This window comes from Balaenoptera borealis (assembly GCF_965194805.1).
Source record: "Balaenoptera borealis genome assembly, chromosome: 17".
Lineage (NCBI taxonomy): Eukaryota > Metazoa > Chordata > Mammalia > Artiodactyla > Balaenopteridae > Balaenoptera > Balaenoptera borealis.
This window is the reverse complement of record NC_138876.1, coordinates 37,597,693-37,613,047: the sequence shown is the minus strand read 5'-3', so window position 1 is coordinate 37,613,047 and position 15,355 is coordinate 37,597,693. Positions and strand designations below refer to the sequence as shown.

At 39.0% G+C, this 15,355-nt stretch overlaps 2 protein-coding genes across 3 annotated transcripts in view; one reads left to right on the top strand and one right to left on the bottom strand.

Annotated features, from left to right (window-relative positions):
* LOC309615137 (uncharacterized protein) overlaps positions 1 to 15,355 on the top strand; it is a 343,686-nt gene that overhangs the window by 4,278 nt on the left and 324,053 nt on the right. The window lies entirely within an intron of this gene.
* Positions 1 to 15,355, bottom strand: part of STK3 (serine/threonine kinase 3) — a 315,343-nt gene that overhangs the window by 86,365 nt on the left and 213,623 nt on the right. For both annotated transcript variants that reach the window (XM_082364364.1, XM_082364365.1), the window contains one exon: positions 8,763 to 8,955. In XM_082364364.1, coding sequence (XP_082220490.1) covers positions 8,763 to 8,955 — 193 coding nt within the window. The remainder of the gene's footprint in view (positions 1 to 8,762; positions 8,956 to 15,355) is intronic.

Below are 15,355 nucleotides of genomic sequence, written 5' to 3'. Positions count from 1 at the left end.
TTGGTTGTAGGTTTTTCCCTTTCATCACTTTAAATATGTCCTGCCACTCCCTTCTGGCTTGCAGAGTTTCTGCTGAAAGATCAGCTGTTAACCTTATGAGGATTCCCTTGTATGTTATTTGTTGCTTTTCCCGTGCTGCTTTTAATATTTTTTCTTTGTATTTAATTTTTTATACTTTGATTAGTATGTGCCTTGGCGTTTCTCCTTGGATTTATCCTGTATGGGACTCTCTGAGCTTCCTGGACTTGATTGAATATTTCCTTTCCCATGTTAGGGAAGTTTTCAACTGTAATCTCTTCAAATATTTTCTCAGATCCTTTCTTTTTCTCTTCTTCTTCTGGGACCCCTATAATTCGAATGCTGGTGCATTTCATGTTGTCCCAGAGGTCTCTGAGACTGTCCTCAATTCTTTTCATTCTCTTTTCTTTATTCTGCTGTGCGGTAGTTATTTCCACTATTTTATCTTTCAGGTCACGTATCCGTTCTTCTGCCTCAGTGATTCTGCTATTGATTCCTTCTAGAGAATTTTTAATTTCATTTATTGTGTTGTTCATCATTGTTTGTTTGCTCTTTGGGTCTTCTAGGTCCTTGTTAAATGTGTCCTGTATTTTCTACATTCTATTTCCAAGATTTTGGATCATCTGTACTATCATTACTCTGAATTTTTTTTCAGGTAGACTGTGTATTTCCTCTTCATTTGTTTGGTCTGGTACGTTTTTACCTTGCTCCTTCATCTGTTGCGTATTTCTCTGTCTTCCCATTTTGCTTACTTACTGTGTTTGGGGTCTCTGTTTCGCAGGCTACAGGTTCATAGTTCCCGTTGTTTTTGGTGTCTGCCCCCATTGGGTAAGGTTGGTTCAGTGGGTTGTGTAGGCTTCCTGGTGGAGGGGACTGGTTCCTGTGTTCTGGTGGGTGGGGCTGGATCCTCTTTCTGGTGGGCAGGGCTGCATCTGGTGGTGTGTTTTGGGGTGTCTGTGAACTTAGTATGATTTTAGGCAGCCTCTCTGCTAATGGGTGGGGTTGTGTTCTGGTCTTCCAAGCTGTTTGGCATAGGGTGTCCAGCACTGAAGCTTGCTGGCCATTGGGTGGAGCTGGGTCTTAGCGTTGAGACGGATATCTGGGAGAGCTCATGCCGAATGATATTACGTGGAGCCAGGAGGTCTCTGGTGGTCCAATGTCCTGAACTCAGCTCTCGCACCTCAGAGGCTCAGGCTTGACACCCAGCCGGAGTACCAAGACCCTGTCAGCCACACAGCTCAGAAGAGAAGAGAGAAAAAAAGAAAGAAAAAAAATTAAATAAAAAATTAAATAAAGTAGAATAATTAAAATAAAAAAATATTAAAATATAAAAAAATTAAAAAGTTACCAAAAAAAAAAAAAGAAGAGAGCAACCAAACCAATAAACAAATCAAGCAATGATAACAAGCGCTAAAAACTATACTAAGATAAACATAAAAATCAGAAACCAGTCAGTCACAGACAGCAAATCCCAAGTCTACAGTTGCTCCCAAAGTCCACCACCTCAATTCTGGGTTGATTCGTTGTCTATTCAGGTATTCCACAGATGCAGGGTACCTGACTGGGAATTTAATCCGCAGCTCCTGAGGCTGCATGGAAAGATTTCCCCTTCTCTTCTTTGTTCACACAGCTCCTGGGGTTCAGCTTTGGTTTTGGCCCTGCCTCTGCATGTAAGTTGCCCTCAGGCTTCTGTTCCCACCCAGACAGGCCGGGGTTAAAGCAGCGGCTGATTAGGGGGCTCTGGCTCACTTAGGCTGTGGGGAGGGAGGGGTACGGTAGTTATAATTGGAATGCAGGGCGAGCCTGCTGCGGCAGAGGCCAGCGTGACATTGCAACAGCCTGAGGTGCGCTATGTGTTCTCCCGGGGAAGTTGTCCCTGGATCATGGGACCCTGGCAGTGGTGGGCTGCACAGGCTCCCGGGGGCGGGGGCGTATGGATAGTGACCTGTGCTTTTACACAGGATTCTTGGTGGCTGCAGCAGCAGTGTTAGCGTTTCATGCGCTCTCTGTTGTCCGAGCTGATAGCCATGGCTCACGCCCGTCTCTGGAGCTCGTTTAGGAGGCACTCTGCCTTCTGTGGGCAGACAGGGAAGGAATCCCCTCTCCTCATGCACCCTGAAACAATGGTCTCTTGCCTCTTAGGCAGGTCCAGAGCTTTTCCCGGACTCCCTCCCAGCTAGCTGTGGTGCGCTAGCCCCCTTCAGGCTCTGTTCACGCAGCCAACCCCAGTCCTCTCCCTGGGATCTGACCTCCAAAGCCCGAGCCTCAGCTCCCAGCCCCTGCCCGCCCCAGCGGGTGAGCAGACAAGCCTCTCAGGATGGTGAGTGCAGGTCAGCACTGATCCTCTGTGCGGGAATCTCTCCACTTTGCCCTCTGCACCCGTTGCTGCGCTCTCCTCCGTGGCTCCGAAGCTTTCCCCCACTCCCGCCCAACCCCCCGTCTCCACCAGTGAAGGGGCTTCCTAGTATGTGGAAACTTTTCCTCCTTCACAGATCCCTCCCAGAAGTGCAGGTCCCGTCCCTATTCCTTTGTCTCTGTTTTTTCTTTTGCCCTACCCAGGTATGTGGGGATTTTCTTACCTTTTGGGAAGTCTGAGGTCTTCTGCCAGCATTCAGGAGTGTTCTGTAGGAGTTGTTCCACATGTAGATGTATTTCTCATGTATTTGTGGGGAGGAAGGTGATCTCCACATGTTACTCCTCCGCCATCTTGAAGGTCCCCCCTCCCTCTACCCATTCTTAATATAACATGGTCTCCATCTACTTCACCATCTGGCTTACTGTCTGCTGAATGTGCTCTACTGTGTCTCCATCCTTCCTAAATACAACAGGTGAGTTCTAGGTACTGACAGTAAAGTTGCTTATTTCCTCGTTCTAAAAAGTGGTTATCAGTCCTAGCTGCACCTCAGAAGTACTTGTAGCGTTTTATTGTTTTGATATTTTAGTTTTTTCGTTAAATAGAGATGCACAGGCCCTGCTCTCATCTGCAGAGCCAGCATCTCTACGGGGCTACTGCTATGACGTACACTTGTGAGGTGAGTTAGCTGGAGCCAAGAGCAGGGTTTATCTCGTAAATCAAGCCTACTGCTCCAACCTGAGGAGGCCTCTTAAGCTCCTGATTCTGCCTTAGAATGTACTTTTCTTTTCCTCCACTTAATGTCATTTGTAATTCTAATGGACTTTCATTCTATAGCTTCATCCAAATTTCTGTACAACAATGTTGAGCTAGCTAGGGCTGAGACCTTGGCCCTATGTCACACAATGAGAAATCTTTTCATTGACAGCAATCTGTTATTAAACACCACAGTTGACTGAAATTTAGCAACTACTGCCATTGCCTCTGGTGAGCCTTCTGATTGTGCAGGCTAGAAAGCTAAATGCTACATTTCCTAGAACACTCTGCACCTAGAGTCCTAGCTAAGTGTACTTTCTCACAACTGGGAAAGCAGGAAGTGAGGAGGAGACCATGAGCCTGCTACCTCAGCTACTTCCTCTGGGCAGCACAGCTATGCAGACAAGGGTTTTTTTTAACAGCAGCATTCCAGCATCCAGTCACCAGACTCACAGGTGCTAATAGGTGGCTGCAGTCTCAGTGGTGGCTTTCTCATCCCTGAAGAGCAACAGGGATTGATCTCAATCTGTATTACTGAACTCATTAGTGCCAATGGCAGCCTCTGGATTCACTACCTTCCTGACTGCAGTAGTAGTAGTTCTATAAGGCTCACTTTTGTGGTAGCGTGGGAGTCGTTCCTGGAGGCCTAGCCTACACAGCCCTCTCCTCCAAACTTTCCACTGATTTTGTTAAGAGCCACACCTCTGACTTAAATCTTTTTATGTTTAAAACGCCTAGTTTCTGTCCTCCAATAAACCCCAACTGATATAAGCCTCTAAGTGTGTAACTGTTCAACCCTCATAACAGAACCATCAGCTAGGTCATACTACATAGTGCCTACAAGGATATCATCAAAGATCTTGTCAAGTACTCTCCCCAAATCATAAAACACAATATCCAAACCTAGCAGTTTCTCTGATCTAGGGGTTTAGCAATGTTATCAAAAAAAGAAATCAAATTATTCTGATATGGTTTGTTCCCAGTAACCTATGCTAACTTATAATGACTCAGGTCTCCTTTCCTAAAGGACTCACAAATGTTCTAGACTTCTGCCCAAGGGGATGTCAAGCTCACCGGCCCACAGTAATGATGTGATTTGGGGGTCAAACCTGGGTCTGTATATTGGGTCCACCACTTACTTGCTATGAAATCTCTGACAAGTCACTTCACATTCCCAAGTCTCAGTTTCCTTAGTGGCAAATGATAGTGACAATGTTACTTTACAGAGTCCTTGTGAGAAGTTAATGAGATAATGTATGCAAAGTCCCAAGCACAATGTTTGGCCCATACTAGACACACAATTAATGATAGCTATAACCTGAGAAATTTACCTTTTATTCTCTTTTCTAAAAATAATAAATAAATAAATAAATAAATAAATAAATAAAAATTAACTCTTTCATGCTTACATGGCACTTTCCTCATTTTCTCAAAAAGACATTAAACTTCACAAACAGTGGAATACAGTTCTCTCACCTGCAAGTTATCTCAACACATTACTGATCATACTCCTAGCCAGGAGATATCAAATCAGCTGAGTGCTCCCTTACCATTTCCTCACCTTGCCATTCAAATGTCTTGTATTCATGTTTGTGGTATTCTCTTCATTTTGGAGATCATTATTCTCTATAGAACCTCTCTGGCTATCGTGCTGGATAAAGAGAGATGGAGCAAGGTTTTGGAGGAGGCAGAGAAAGGTACAAGCAAGAGTCTGCCCTGTGAAGGAAGAGACCAGAGCTGCTGTATGGCTCAGTACCTCCACTCCCAGTCCCAGGAAGATCAGGTCTCCTTCAATGCACGAGGGAAGCAGGGCTGGGCTCTCCAGATGCTCCAGCTTCCCAAGTTGTTGGAAGGACAAACTGACATAGCGGGCACATGGAGATTAGCTGAAACCATGAAACAGAGCTGCTAACCTGACTGGAGAGTGTGGCACTTCCTTAAATACTAACAGAGATAGTTTCCCCTTAGGGCAACTACAGCTATCAATCCAGCTCCAGCTCTGAAAGGCTAGAAAGTTCCACCATAGAAACAGAGCAGATCTGAACAAGGTAAAAGGCCCCAGTTTTTTCTTTGCTCAAACAACTGCTCTTCCAGAGTTACCCACAAAGAAATAATCTCTACTAACTCATCAATTTAATGACAATGGATCCCTGACCTGGTCCTAATCTATTCCTTCAGGATAAAAAATCCTAAATGTTGATTTCCTTAATGACAACCAACCTGCTTATACCTCACAATTCCAACTGGCCTAGACTACTCTGGATAAAGTATAATATATAAGGAAGTAGAGTTCCATGTGTAAATATTGGCTGATGCCAGATTGTGAAAGACCTGGGTTACCAAGCTGAAGCCTGGACATTACATGGGTAATGAGATCCCAGGGAAATGGGAATGGGAAGAGGGGGAGTGGGAGAGAGATGGTAAAAATAATGCCATCATTGCTGAAAATAAGTTTGGAGAGTTCTTTGGACATGCTCTCCAGGTCTATGCCCGTTTTTTAAAAAACAGATAAAATTTTAAATATTTCTTGTCATTTTACTCCATTTCCCTTCAAAAGCTCTTTTAATAATTTTGCTTCCTAGGCACTTCCCTGGTGGCACAGTGGTTAAGAATCCACCTGCCAATACAGGGGACATGGGTTCGAGCCCTGGCCCGGGAAGATCCCACATGCCGCAGAGCAACTAAGCCCGTGCACCACAACTACTGAGCCTGTGCTCTAGAGCCCACGAGCCACAACCACTGAGCCCGCGAGCCACAACTACTGCAGCCTGCGTGCCTAGAGCCAGTGCCCCACAAAAAAGAGAAGCTCGCACACCGCCACAAAGAGCAGCCCCCGCTCACCGCAACTAGAGAAAGCCCGTGCACAGCAACGAAGACCCAACGCGGCCAAAAAATAAATAAATAAATTAATTAATTTTAAAAAATAATAATAATTTTGCTTCCTAGAGTTAAATCACCACACTTTTCAGAGGTAAGGAAAACAGGTCTGTAATTTCTAGCTTCACGAATAAAGGTATAAAAAAGTATGCAAACATAATTTAAACTGACAAGAATATTAAATCAGGCAACTCTTTTGAAACTCCAAAGGAAAAGGTGATGGAAATCAGAATATTCAGCACACAGTATAACATTCTAGAGATTTTAGAAAATTAAAAATAATATAATGCTATAATCTTTTAGGGAACAAAAAAATATATAAAATACTTTCAGGGAAGAAAAATGCTAAAGACACATTAGCAAATGGGGCTTCCACTAATGTAACATAACCTAAGAGCTCATACCAACGCATCTAAGACGTTTCAAAGAAGATTTAGATCATGAGGAAACACAAAACTAAAACTAAAAGTAATTATGTGGTTTCACGGAAAGTAAGTTCTCCCTCAATAACTTCTTTACACTCTATACTATTGCTATACTACAGTATGACAAAACCTGGGGGGTTACACTAACATCATTTGGTTCGATCTTTGGGAACATGGAAGTCCCACATTATAACAGAATGATGTCTAAATGATGGAAACTTAAAATACAAAGGAAGTTGTCTCATGGGATTTAAAACTTGCTAAAGCATATAAAACCACCACAGGGAACTCTACTTAATGCACTGTAGGGTCCTAAATGGAGAGGATATATGTATATGTATGGCTGATTCATTTTGCTGTGCAGTAGAAGCTAACACAACATTGTAAAGCAACTATAGCCCAATAAAAAATAATTAGAAAAATAAAAATTAAATAAATAAAGCATATAAAACAACTACATAAACCACTATCTGCTCATTTTAAAAATGAGCTTTCAATAAAATCTCTGTGACCCAAAGAATCATACTTAGGACATAAAATTATGACATAAATTGAATGATTTCTGTGGCTGTCAAAGCTGAAAGTCATTACATGAAATATGTGGAAATCTGTGCTATAATTTTAAAGCATGAGGTCTGATAAATCATTATCACATATCTCTTCCTTGAAATATAACAATCTAACATGAATTCGATTCCATAAATACTCATTTTTAAACCACTGTTTAAATGCTGATGTTCAACTATATTGACTACATGGAAAAAGTTGTTTATGTAGTTTCATAGGAAATGCAGTAGCTCTCTAAAGATAGAACAAAGCACTCAGTGATCTTCTAACTGGTCTGTTAAGAATCATAACACTTGACTAAAAGAATTTTATCAGCTGCGGAAAAGTGGTGCTACATGCTGATGGGAAATGTGTTGTAAATGATCTTATCTGTCTTTCTGATCTACAAGGCATATGACTTGTACCCTAACACTAGCTAGCTTTGGAGGCCACAAGACCATTCAATGTAGTTGGGTGAGCATGTTACAGATGCAGAAGCCCTATTCTAGTAATATGCCCAGCTAGGAATCCAAGTCTTAGACTGCTTTTCAGGGCAAAGGCTCAAGAAACCTATCAGCGTGGAGATAAAAAAAATTCACATCCCTCTCCCCCTTCCCACCCAGGATTAACTATGTGGCAATCTGTTTTCATCTTGCGCTTCGTGGCGCTCTCTTCCAAAGTATACAGCCATAATGGGCTATGTATACTAAGAAATGTGAAGAAAGCAACGGCAGTGAGCCAAATGACTTGAAGCTATGAGGTAAGACTTATCAAGCAGACTCACAGGGGGAGTAGCAAAAAGAAAGGGGTAGGCAAAAAGAAAACAAAAATGTCAGAGAGGAAATTCCTACCTATATCCATTTTACCCTATCAGCAAATCATTTGACTCTTTATAACTTTCTAGGCTCTACAATGCAAGAAGTCATGTACTACTGCTTTTGTGCCGTGGAGAAGTAGTTCTGTGTAGTGAAAAACAGCTTTGTGCTTAGACTTTGACATTGACCATACATGACTAGAGTGGTAGGGGGAAGAAAATGGTCAGTAGGTATCAGGAGGTAATTAATCTGCTTTTGCCTATAACTGAAAAATCACAATGTCCTACATTGTTAACTGCAATCTTAAAGAGCCACATTTATACAAAAAGAAATGCTAGCCTGTGAAAGTATCTCGGTCTTCATCACTCTGTAAGCAACGGAGATCAGAGAGAACGCCTTAATCGTCATTTCAGCCCTGCAGCGCACCTGGCACTGTGCCTAGCACAGGACAAGCAGTAGTAAACATGCACTGAACTGATTTTTCTGCATGAGTATCCCTGTCTCTTGATTCTTCTTTCTAGTGTTTCTTCTTTTCCCACCTTAGCCCTTATTTCTTCCCTTGGCTTGCTCCCCTCTGTCACTGCAGCTTAACTGATAACTTAGACAACGTGATATAATATTATGTTGTATTATTTGGAACAGAATTTTAGGTTCACGTTTTTAATTGGAAGAGTAAATGTTAGGAACGCTATCTTTTTATCTCAAAAAATACTTTACAAATTAAATTATGGGTTAGCATCCTTCAACAGAAAAAAGTTCCGTAACACTAAGTTAAAGATGTGCTGCTTTCTGCTATATTAAAAGAATTTTTGAAAATTCACTTGTGCCATATTCCTTTCACTGTTAAATAAAGCCAAGAAACAAAATTTTCCACAACTGGCTATAACAAGCAACACAGAACTATCCTGGTTTCTATAGAAGTATACTTTCAAAACAGAAAATTAATACTCAATGGGAAAAAAAGCCACATACTTTTCATAGTTCCATCTTCTTCTTCCTCATCCTCACTGTTTATAACCATGGTCCCCAAGTCAGATTCTAACATTGTGCTATTGTGTTCAATCATGGTCTGGGCCCCTTCACTCATCGTGCTTGTGGCCCTCATGGTGCCCACGCTTTCCGAGCTAGTCTTCACCATGGTGTGGGAATCCAGCTCATCTTCATCCTGCAAACAAAACACTGCAGTGAAGGAAGACTTTTCTAACATAGATGGATATCATACAATACTATGAACATAATATATTTTAATAATGAAAAATACTACTATCACTACTAATTTTAATGTAGGGACATAAATACAGTGTTACCATAAGACCCAAAAGTTATCCAAAATAACCTAAAGCTTTAGGTAATTAAAGCTCAAGCAACAGAAATTGATGAAATAGCAGGCTGCTAGCTGTTCTTAAAATAAGGATTAAGACAGGAAGATTATTAACAAAGAATGTATAACAAAATAAACAAATAAAAGAGAGCACATTAAAGACAGAACATGTTGGCACTATTATAACAGCTTTAAAAATGTTTATAACTTTGTACAAAAGCCATTAGCTTTTTAAAAATTATGATAAATATACATAACATAAAATTCACCATTTTGATCATTTTTCAGTGCACAGTTCTGTGGCATTAAGTACATCCACAGTGTTGTCCAATCATCATCAATACCCTTTTCGAGAAATTTTTCATTATCTCAAACAGAAATTCTGTATCCATCAAAAACTAACTCCTTATTACTTCCTTCACCCAATCCCTGGTAACCTCTATTCTACTTTCTGTTACTATGAATTCACCTATTCTAGGTACCTCATAAAAGTAGAAGCATGCCTTTTGCGTCTTTTGTGTCTGGCTTATTTCACTTAGCATGTTTTCAAGGTTCATCCGTGTTGGACCAGATGTCAGAATCTCATTCCTTTTTAAGACTGAATGATATTCCATTGCATGTACACACACACACACACACACACACACACACACCTTTTGTTTACCCATTCATTTGTTAATGGACATTAAGGTGTTTACACCTTTTGGTTATTATGAATAATGTTCTGAACACTGGTATATAAGTATCTACAGATAGATGGTCCCCGACTTATGATGGTCCGACTTAGGATTTTTCAACATTACAACAGTACAAACGAGATACACATTCAGTAGAAACCGTACTTTGAATTTTGAACTTTTCCTGGGCTAGCAATACGCAGTACGATACTCTCGTGATGCTGGGCAACAGCAGCAAGCTGCAGCTCCCAGTCAGCCATGTGATCAGGGATGTAAACAACCCATACATTTACAACAATTCTGTACCCATACAACCATTCTGTGCTTCACTTTCAGTATAGTATTCAAGGAATTATGTGAGATTCCACTCTATTATAAAATAGGCTTTGTGTTCGATGATTTTGTCAAACCGTAGGTTAATTTAAGCGTTCTGAGCACATTTAAGGTAGGCTAGACTAAGCTATGTTTTTCGGTAGGTTAGGTGTATTATATACATTTTCAACTTAACGGTATTTTCAACTAAAGATGAACTTATCGGGACGTAACCTCATCATAATTTAAGGAAGATCTGTATTTGAGTCCCTGCTTTCAATCCTTTTGGGTGTATGCCTAGGAGTGCAATTTATATCAAACGGTAATTCTCAATTTTGGGGGGAACTGTCAAAATGTTTTCTGCATTATTGGCCACACCATTTTATATTCCAACAGTGTACAGGGTTCCAACTTATCCACATCCTCACCAACACTTGTTATTTTCCCTCTTTTTTTTTTTTTTTGAGAACAGACATCCTAATGGATGTGTGGTATCTCATTGTGGTTTGATTTGCATTTCCCTAATAACTAGTGATATTGAGCATCTTTTCATGTGCTTATTGGCCACTTGTGTATCTTCTTTGGAGAAATGTCTATTCAAGTCCTTTGCCCATTGTTGTTACAGATTGTTTTTTGTTGTCGTTGAGCTGAAGAAGTTCACTTTATGTTCTGGATATTAATCGCTTATCAGATATATGATTTGCAAATATTTCTCTCCATTCTGTAGGTTGTCTTTTCACTCTCTTGATGGTTTCTTTGATACACCAAAGCTTTTCATTTTGATGAACTCCAATTTATCTGTTTTTTCTCTTTTGTTGCCATATCCTAGCCATTGGCTTTTAAATGTAAATTCACAGAAGAATCAAGTCAGTAATATAAGTATGAACCAAAAAATGCTCTTTAGAACATTCACCAAAAGATAAACTGGAATAGGGCCATAAAACTAAACTAACAAATTCTGTTTGAGAAACCAAGCAATGTGCTATTTAGAAAAACTTGATCATGTACTGAAATTAATTTATATCTATTCCACTTTAAGTAGAAACAAACAAACCAAACCTAAGTTCTGACAGAGGTCAAAATGCAAATACTGGAGAACAGGAGCAGCCATGTTGTTCTCAGCTGTTTGATAGCCCTCCTCATCCTCAACCTACAGGATAAATTCAGCATTATATCTCAAAGTCTTCTGCTCTCCTTTCATGAGCTCCTCTTCTTTTAGAAGACTTCTTCATTCTTATGCATTCAACTATCTAATATATTGAGGACTCTCAAATCCTGACATCTTTCTGACTTTACTTACTACTTAAATGCTTAATGATGTTTAAAACTCAACATTCTCAAACGAGATCATTTCATCCATCTCCTTGGCCCCTCCAGTCTGCCTCCATCCCCGACAATAACCACTACAAAGCACAGTCATCTTCATTAGCTAACAGAGTAAAACTGCAATGTCTTTTTCGGTTTATTTTCTCTCACACCCTATATACTATCAGTCAACAAGTTCTTCTTCAAAAAATTCTCTCTCAGCTCCATCTCTTCTTTTCCATTCCCACTGCTACTGAGTATATTCCTCCTTACCTTATGCCTGAGTTACTGCAGGAAGAGCACCCTGACCTCCTAGAATCAGACAGATGTTAGTTCAAATCCTGGCTCAACTCACTTAGTAGCCTTAAGACCTTTAGGGAACCTATTTAAACTCTCTGAACTTTAGTTTCTTTCATTGGTGTTATGATGATTAAATGAGAAAAGGTATGTAAAATGCTTGCATGCTACTAGGAATAAGGTAGTTTCACCCCTTCTTCAAAGTATACATACTATACCAATCTTTCTTGAATACTACTTGTATTATAATATTCTTCTACTGAAGAATCTATAATGGCTCCCAGTTCTTGCCTGCATTGAAAGCTAAACAAAGCTGCCTAGATTTTAATGTCCTCTGTATTATCTTATTTTATATGGCCGATCCTATCTTCCCATTGTTCACATATCATTCAATAGAGTCAGGCTGACCTCAACTGAGTCTCCAGCTGCCATAAACCCATATGTTCATTAAAGACTTCATCTTTGCTCACATCACATCTTCTTTTCTACCCAGGATGCTCTTTCCTCTCTAATTCATTTTAATTAATCCTATCTAGTTCCAGATCAAGTATCCATTACCTTTATGGCAAATTCAGTCTTTATTAATTATCCTCTTTTCCAAACTTCTAGAATTTATAAAACCTGCATTACACACTTTTGCATTTAAATTTATGATCTCATATTGTAACTGTTTCATAAAATCTTTTATAAATGTAAGTACCTATGGATAAGAGTGCCTTATAGTACTTCTGAATCTACTAAAGTGTTTCATTCAGTAGTCCACACACAGTAAGCATTCATTTATATATTTACTTTATCACAGAATTATAAAATCATGAACCTTTAATAATTCAACCCCTCATTTTATACATAAAATGAGAAAGCAAGAGACTTCCCCAAGGTCACACACCTACTTAAAAGTGGAGCTGGGACTAAGAAACTAGTTCCTTTATTTCTTAACCCATTATCCCACCAAGTACATATACCTTACTTAAATTTAAATTTTGATCTACTTGAATGCTTAAGTTAGAGGTGCAGGTTTACAGTTTTAACAGCTTATGTCACCAGCTCCTATGCCCAAAGAGTCCCATACAAATTACTTGGTCCATCCTAGTCACAGCCACTGTCTTTTCTTGGACTATTAGAACAGCCTCCTAGCAGTTTGCACTGCTTCCCCTCTTGCCCCCATTAGTGTCCCACATAACAGGCAGATGGATCCTTTCAGAAGACAGATCACATCATGTTACGCTCCTGCTCAAAACCCTGCGCTTGGCTTCCCATCACACTTACATTAAAGCCCAAAGCCTTCATCCTGGCCAAATGTGATCTGGCCCAGTCATATCTGCCAATCCTATCTCCTATCACATTCCTTCTCGCTCACCCAGTTCCAGCCAGGCTGGCCTCCTTTGCTATTTCTTGTGCATTCTAAGCATGTTCCTCCTTGGGCTTTTAAATTGGCTGTTCTCTCAGCCTAGAATGCTCTTCTTTAAGACAGTTTTATTTTCTGCTTAACTCAGGTCTCCACTTAGATGTTACCTCCTTAGTGATGCTTTTTCTGACCACCAATCCAAAATCGAAGTCCCCATCAATCTTTTATCCTTCTATATTCTTCATAGCCTGTACCTGGCTTTTCTACCAGTATAATACAAGTTTGATAAAGGCAAAGAAAGCTTCTTTTTCACAGATGAACCCTCAATGCTTAGAACACGTGGCATATATTAGGTACTTGATAAAAATTTATTTAATAAATGGAGCAATTCATATTTTTACCTAATTCATTCAACAAGCATTTATTGTAAACTTATAATATGTCAAGGAGTGAACCAGGTGTTAGAGATACAAAGATGAATAAGAAACGGTTTTGCTCCGTTTTTCTTTTTTTAAGAAGTCTGAAGTCTAAGAGAAACTGACATGTGAACAATAAATTACAAGGCAATTTGTTAAACGCTGTAAGAAAAGTGTTGGCAAAGTACAATGGGAGTACCAAAAGTACAGCCTCTGACTCCACCTCTGTCAAATGAAGAAAGCCTCACAGAGGACACTGCCCTTAGATTAGGTCTTAAAGGATGAGAAGACTATAACATTGAATATATATACACAAATGGGGGTGCTTTATATTACAACTTCTTCTTACAACAGAACTACACTTAGACATCCCAAGACTGAATTAGGTGTTGTACTCTTGTATTGCTATAGCACCTTGTGCTTATGCCTATCATACACTTATTACACAATACTCTAATTGTCTGTACACTTGACTCGTCCAAATCTATTAAATAGACTCTAAAAGCTATTATAAGGGCAGTAATCAGATCTTGTCAACAGTTATATTCCTGGTATCCAGTACAAAGCCTGGTTCTCATTACATAATCTATTATATTAATGTTAAAGCCCTCATTATGAGTTAGTGCTAAAGCATAGAATGTTATGCAAGGTTCTATTGTAGAACTTTATTTAAACCAACTAATTATTTAAAACATAGAATGGCTATTAAAGAAACTTCGGGGAAGAGATATGGGAACATATGTATATGTATAACTGATTCACTTTGTTATAAAGCAGAAACTAACACACCATTGTAAAGCAATTATACTCCAATAAAAATGTTAAAAATAAATAAATAAATAAATAAATAAACTTCAGGAGGGAAAGTAATACTGTTAATTAGAACTATTCAATTGATCACTTATCGAATAATGACAAAATAGTTATCACCAATGAGTTAGAAGCACTATACCAAGGACTTTTTGTAGGTCACTCCTATTTAATCCTTTTATTAATTCTGTGAGATATTATTGTCCCCGTTGTGTAAATGATGAACCTGAAGTTCAAATGAGTTTAATAATCTGTCCAAGGTCATATAACAGATAAGTGGAAGGGCAAGGATTCTAACCAGGTTGTTTGATTCTAAAGCCCAATATCTAACTTCCAATTGTATAAGTCTTCTAAATTTTAAATTATTTCTCAACTCTAGTTTAATTTATATTACAGGTTAGCTAGAGCATGTTTCATTTTGCTAAGTTAAGAGATGAAGAAACTGACATACACATAAGTAAACGAATTTGCACTTGGTCAAAAAGCTAATAAAAAAGGTTTTACTCTTTTCAGTAGACTCCACTAAGGAGGGAGGAAAAAAGTTGATTTTCTATCAGTTCTTCTTAAAAATCTACTGCTAGTTTAATACCTTATTTTATCGTGGTTGCAAAGCAGTTAATTCCCAAAACGCTAAATCTGTTTTTATATGTGTGAGTCATTTATCTCTTATCCTTATAAGATTCAGTGCTGTGACCGTTAAATTTAACAAGAAACATAACATCTGGTTGGTGTGAAATAATACTTTAAAATTTTCCTGTATTCTATATTAGACTTGAATCTATGCTGGGATAATGAAGCTTGCACCTCTGGATGCACATAACTGGCTTAATCTATAAAATTATAAAAACACTAAATCAAGTTTGGAAGGGATCGTTTTCACTGCATATTATTTTCACTTACATAGTCACTTTGCTAAAGGATGCTAAACCAATTTACAAATTGACAGTAAAAAAAAAAAAAACAGTAATGAAAAAGATAATGAGCACTCAATTCACTAATGAGAGGGTGGCATCCAAACAGTAATTACTGAAGTATGGAAGGAATGAGAAGTTCTTTTTTATGAAATTAGCAAATCAAAC